Raw genomic sequence first — 6,977 nt, 5'->3', positions numbered from 1 at the left:
CCAGTGCTTGAATTGGGGAGGTTGAAGATTTCTTTTTTAATAATATTTTAACATAGGTACCCTTTTAATTATATTCTAGTCAATAAGGTAGGTAGGTAGGTATATAATTAGGTATCTGCAGTTACATGCATTTCTTTTCATTTTTGCACCACTGTACATTTTATTTAATTTAACCATTGGGTGTATCCAATAATTATAATTTCAAAATGTATAATATAATGATTATATTTTAATGGTTTATTTACCTTATCCTTGCAAGTTGCATAGCCAGATTTGCAATATACTATAAAACACTTAACCATTTTACACAAAAACAATTGAAAACATTCAAATAAATAAACAATTTATTATTATACTTTGATTTCGTTAGGATGAAAATTGTATTACAATATAAAATATAATTCATATTTCGTTGCAGACAAAATATAATACGTACCTACCTATAATATTAATATAAATAAACATTTTAGTTAGGGCCAAAAAACTGTAACGCGATCTAGCGGTGAGAACCTTCTTAAAACATATTTCTCGGGACACAATTTTGATAGTCGTGCGTATACCTCTATAATCTACTGTGCTTATTACTCTGATAGAACTCTAGTACTACTTACATTATATTCTAATATGTATATTACTTCTTTACTTATAAAATATAAATAAATATATAAATTATTAGTAATTTTACTGCCCAAAACCTTCACAAGCTGTTTTTCCCATGGGTTCTATAAATATAATATGTCGTCGTCTGGTGTGAAAAACCTCCTATATAAAAAAACCAAGTTATTCAGGAGATGTTTTAGTAGCTTAAAAAATAAGTATTGAATATGAAAATTTCAAAAAATATTTATATTGTGTAAAATATGTTTAGAAATTAAATTGGGCTCTTATTATTATTACATTGTTTTATCCAAAATGGATATTAAGAATATTGTTAAGATTTTTGCATATATGAGGTTTTGATTGTAATTTTTTATTCTGAAACACCACATAAGAGGTCTGTTGTTGACAGGAGGTGAATAATTGCTTATATTTTTTTTTCTTCACACAAGAGAGATTTTATGTCTATATTATTTCAACTATACTAAGTATAAACTTACTGCTATAATATTATGTAAAATAATAATGAACCTTTAAAAAGATATTAATAACCATATTAATTTAATTATTTTATAGATCTATAATATTATCAGTTAGGTTAACTAATAGTTTAAAATTGTAATACCCAAGAAGATACATACCTACCTTAATAATCAATATGTATCAATAACTAATAGCATTCTATAAATTATAAAAATATTAGATCAAATTTGACCCTTGCTAAATATTCTGTAATATCTAATAAAGATACAGAAAACTAAAAATATAGTTATGAATAAATATTAAGTACATGGGTATTTAATAGATTTTATAATTAATTACAATTCTTAATTGTAAATTATAATAATAAGAATAAAAATAACAAACTTTTTCTGTTTTTTGAAAAATCACACTTTAAAATAAAAATAAAAAATAACAGTTAAGTACATACTTTTTGGTTAAAAACTTAAAACTTCTAATAATAATGCACATAGGTTTCTATGTTTAAATATTTTATCAGTCGTTTTTATTAATAAAAATGTTAACAATTTTAAACTAAAAATAAGTAAGACGTATAACAAACTTTTTTCTGTGTTTCTATTTCTTGAAAATCACGTAACAAAATTAAAATAAAAAGTTAAAAGGAACATACATTTAAAAATCCCTTGTGTTATATTATGTCTTTTAAAGTATAATAAATTATTTCGTTTTGTCTGCCAAATTCTGTATACTTCCAGGCTTTGGACAAGACTGTACGCATTTACCATTCTTAACTTTTGAACCAATATAAGGGTTTCCAACAACTTTTTTTTATTGAAGCCGTTTCCTTACTTGTTCTACAAGTTTTTATAGAATTTACAGACATATATTCACTAAGATCATCACAGTTCACATTCCCTATAAAGGAATTTTAGGGACATTAGCTTTTTTTCCAGTTTCAGCATTAATATTGTTATAAGTATTAATATTATCAGTAATAATAAATTCATAATCATCAAAATTGTTTAAATTGTTAAAATTATTTTTGGTTGTTATTGGGGTAGAACTACCATAATATGGCTTTTCAACAGCCCAGTTCTTATGACCATGTTCATTAATGTTATTAATTGATTCTAAAAGCTTTAAATGTTCCTCGCATATTTCCTTTAGGGTTTTGACCATCAATATCAGGGACAACTATTTAAGCCAGTTTTCTTGCACGATTCATTATCTAAAATGAAGATATAGGCCAAATTAGCCAATAGGTATTTTTATAATTATGTTTCAATATTTTTAGTATTATACAATTGTATTAAAATAATAAGCTTAATTTTAAATTTAATTACATTTATGTTATTGTTGAAGATTCCGATTTCCAGCCATCAAAAATTCAAAAGGATATAAAAAATATTATGAAAAGTGATCATAAACATTATTTTTCCTCCTATTCAACACCTGCTGATATAACTCAAATGTTCGTACAAACCAACAGTGTGTCAAACCTCCTCTATATGGACTTGGGAGGTATATCAGATAAAAATTTCTATACAGCAGACATAGGTGGTTCATTGTTTTGAAGAATAAAAATATTTTTATAATACCAAAAAGCTTGAAATATTTATCATTAGATGACATATTTTTGTCTGAATTCAGAGATATATAAACGTAATTTTGCAATTTTTTGCACATAGGAGGTTTTCCACACCAGGCGACGATGTTCACCATAACTAACTTTTACAGAATTTTGTCTCTATCTTATAAATGTGTACCGTATATTACAGTGAATTTACCTATAATTTTAAAACATAATACTCACTTAAAAATTAAAATATTGAAAAAACACCACAAACAAAACATGGACAATATTGCTTTTTACTTAGTATGTAAATATGTAAGTTCACTCTATATTAAAACTAACAAAACTAAATGTTACCAAGCTGCTAATAATACACTTGTGAAGTTAAGCACTTGGTCAAACAAAATATTAGGTAGGTGTTGTGTTCTCTAATTACTATGTACCTATATAAAATTGTTTTTTCATTTCTGTATACTTTTATAAATATTTAGCAATCATTCTTTCTGCAAAGGAAATGGATTTAGTATATTTTGAAGATAAGCCTGGAAAAACATGTGTTTGGTGGTTGGGTGATGATACTATGTCACAGGTAATACAAATTTAAATATTTACAGAGTAGTAGAGTTGATTAAACCTCAAGAATTTTTCAAAAACAACAAATTAACAACTGTTGTTCCTATGTTGCCTGTTATTAAATAAATGGTTACTTTTAAATTAATAAAACATAACCTTATAAATTAAAATTTTTAGTTGCAGAATGACTTAATATTTGAATTCAGATCTAACTTAAAAAAAGGTATTGCCGATTTAATCTATGCACGAAAAGACAATTTTGAACAAGCTATTTATGTAATTACTTTCAGTTATTACTCTTAATGTATACTTTATTTAAACCACTGTTATGATTTTTATTAATTTATTTTTGTAGATATTATCCTTACAGTTCAACTTTGAGTTCCCCAAACATGGATTAGTCAAATGGGCTTTAGTGAATTTGCCTATTATTATGAAAGGTAAAACATAACAAATTATTTTAATAGCTATATTATATTTATGATCATTGATTAATATTTTATACAAAACTAATATTGTAGTTAAGTAGTTAACATGATTAGATTGAAAATTTGTTTTTATTTTTACTGATATTCATTACTGTTTTTATAATTTAATTTTAACGATAATTTCAGTGATCGTTATTCATTGTACATATTTAAATAATTTTAAAAAGTTTACAGAAACTAATTTTTATAAAAAAAAAAAAATAAAAAAATGTAATATTATGATGAAATAATACATATTATTTAATTTTAATAAGTTAATAGTTGCTACCTTAATTATTTGCCTAGTGTCATCTATGATAACTTAAATGTACAAATTTTATAATATTTACTATCATAAGTTTAATTTTTGTTTTATATAGAACTAGGTTGATAATACTTTTTTTATAACTACCTATATTAAACACTTTGGTAACTTATATTAAGACTTCAATCCAGCTATAAATATCTGACTAAATATACAAATAAAATTAACAAATGTTTAACAATTTCATGAAATTAATAATCAAATTTGATAATATTTCCGAGATAGTAAAATAAATTTACAAACAAAAAAATATTAACTAAAAACATTGAATTTTAACAAATTATTAGGATATATTGTAGAAATGTATTGTATAGTATAGAAGCATAATGTTAAGTTTTCAGTCTTACCCAACATTACCAGGAAAAACCAAAAGATATTTTCTATTCTTAAAGTGTAACTATGGCTATGTAACTAATTTATAATCCAAATTATTTAAATCTACTACAGATATATCACTCTCAGCTACCTAATACAAATTTGGTATGTTCTTAATCAAAAGCTTCAGTGTATTGTACTTTTACTTCAGTTTCAGAAACTACTTTAACAACTGTTGCCACATATATAATTAGTTTTTACCTACATTATTGAGTATTGAAAAAACTAAAAAAATACACTATACGCAAATAAAATAAAAATGACTGGCCATACCGGGAGTACTTTGACCTTTAAATGCTTTTAAAAAAAAATTATGGCCATGAATTTTTAATATTTCTCAACTGCTATTATAAAAACTTAGGAGGAACTTTGTATTAATTTTTCAAGCATTTCAACCCAAAGAAATATTCTTTTATTGACAAAAAATAAAAAATAAACTAAAAAAAAAGAGGTGGTAAGTGGATGTCGCTCTGCTGTACAGTAGGTTACAAGTGGGTCACTGTATAATGGATAGTATTAAATTTGAATTCAATGATATAATATCACTGTATAAGAAAAACAATTCTGAGAGGAGACGGTTTGTCAGTCTAGGTATCAGACATATTATATACTTATCTATGGTATTAAAAAAAAAATTGACTTATAATAGGTATCTATAATAAATTCCAAATTAATCATATCACAATATCCATTAGTAACGTGTTATACATCAACAATAGACCGTGGTACTATCATAGATATAATATAATAGTATACTTTAGAAGTTTCAAGTACACACAAATAATATAAATGCAATCACAACAAAATAACTAAAATCCAGGTTTTTTAATATTGAATTGCGTCCAAATTTGAGCTTAAAATTATTATAAAAATAAACTGTGCCTATGTACTTTTTAAAATTTTTGATAACAGAATTAACTACTTACGTGGAATCCCGTTTTAAATTTTCATTCCTTAGATATAAGAGTTGAACATTTTATTAATTTTTAACTACAAAATAATTATTCAAATTTAAGTTTGATAAATTTTGTCAAAATTCGATCTTTAAATGCTTATAAAAAAAAATTGTGCTCATGTACTTTTAATATTTTTCAACTGCTATTGTAACAATATATCAGGCGCCTAGTATTAATTTTTTTACACTTTTTGGCCCATCAGATAAAACTTTAATGATATTTATAGAAAAAAAACTAAAAAAATTGAAAACTGACAAAATGTCCGGAAACAGCTCAAAAAAGTTAAATTATATTCAAAATTTTATCGTATATAGAAAATTCTAATATAAACATTCAATGAAATTTTCAAGTATCTTTATTCATTCGTTTTTTGATTGCAGCAAAATAAGAAAATCATTACGTGAGAAATCGAGAGAATATCAAATGTTGTAAAAATATGAATTTCAAACGCTCATAAAAATTTAATTTGACTTGCTTGTAGACATTTTTTTTTTTTAAAAATGTAGACAAAATTATGGAGAATCTTGTATTAAATTTTAAAATTTTAGATTTAAATAGAAAATTTTTCATGAATTTCTAACTCAAAATAATTAGCAAATTTTAGTGATTTTTACGTATTTTGTCAATATTTGAAATCTAGATGCTTATACAAAAAAAATTGTGACTATGGATTTTTAATTTTTTTCATCTGCCTTTTAAACAATATAATAGGAACCTTCTATTAAATCTTCAAGCTTTTTTAACGAACAAATAAAGTAAAAAATAAAATAATAAAAGTTTTAAACTTATGTTTTTGTTTGTTTTTCCTGACGATTTTGTAAAGTACTTGAAATATTTTACTTTTCCCCCCCCCCCTCCCGCATAAGTACCAACTAGATTAATTTCCTTATAAGAAAAGATGTTGAGGTATTTTTAATACCCCAAAAGATAATGATACAAAAAAAAAACTTATATCATTGTAAATTCAATACGGTTATCACTCAGATCAAAAAAAAAAAAAAATATTCATAATTATATACATTAAGATGGCATAATAACAATAAAACACATTATTTTTTAACAGGAAAAAATAGTCGAAAAGAAGAGTTTATTATTCCAGATCAATTTCTAAAAAAAATCACAATGGTAAATAATAGAATTAAAAGAAATATCGAGGAAAATAAAGTAAAAAATGTTGAAAGCAGCCCTCACGGAGAAAAAATGAAAATTGATGTTTCTCAAATTTGTAAGTGATACTTATAGTTTACAATTTAGTGACTTATTTAAATTAAGGGTCCCGGTGCCAGTTTTTCAAATTTTCCACAATTCTATAAAATTTGAAAATTAAATTTTATATTTTAGTTGCTACCTCAATTATAAGACTTTTTCACTAATCTACTACCCGATAACTATTTAGGGGTGGTTTATAGGGTGTATTAATATATCGAAAAAAATTGCTTTACGGGAATAACTCTCAAGCTGTTTAGAATTGTCGGATTTTGATGAGTATTTTTTTATCTGAAAGAAGAAGACTTCCTACAGCCTGCATCAATCTCTGATTTTGTATTTTATTTTAAATAATAGTATAAATAATTTATAAAAAAAGCTAAAAATTGTCTTTTTTTTAAAGACTTATAATTAAGTTTGAGATGAAAATATCGAAAAACGGA

At 24.2% G+C, this 6,977-nt stretch overlaps 1 protein-coding gene across 1 annotated transcript in view; it reads left to right on the top strand.

Annotated features, from left to right (window-relative positions):
• Positions 1-6,977, top strand: part of LOC100568466 (DNA (cytosine-5)-methyltransferase 3-like) — a 20,140-nt gene that overhangs the window by 7,876 nt on the left and 5,287 nt on the right. Inside the window, exons 3-6 of the mRNA XM_029492791.1 lie at positions 3,124-3,221; positions 3,383-3,481; positions 3,561-3,645; positions 6,392-6,553. Of these exons, the coding sequence (XP_029348651.1) occupies positions 3,124-3,221; positions 3,383-3,481; positions 3,561-3,645; positions 6,392-6,553 (444 nt within the window). The remainder of the gene's footprint in view (positions 1-3,123; positions 3,222-3,382; positions 3,482-3,560; positions 3,646-6,391; positions 6,554-6,977) is intronic.

Source organism: Acyrthosiphon pisum, chromosome X (assembly GCF_005508785.2).
Source record: "Acyrthosiphon pisum isolate AL4f chromosome X, pea_aphid_22Mar2018_4r6ur, whole genome shotgun sequence".
NCBI classification, from domain to species: Eukaryota; Metazoa; Arthropoda; class Insecta; order Hemiptera; family Aphididae; genus Acyrthosiphon; species Acyrthosiphon pisum.
Note: the sequence above shows the minus strand (reverse complement) of the source record. Positions and strands in the feature narration are given on the sequence as shown.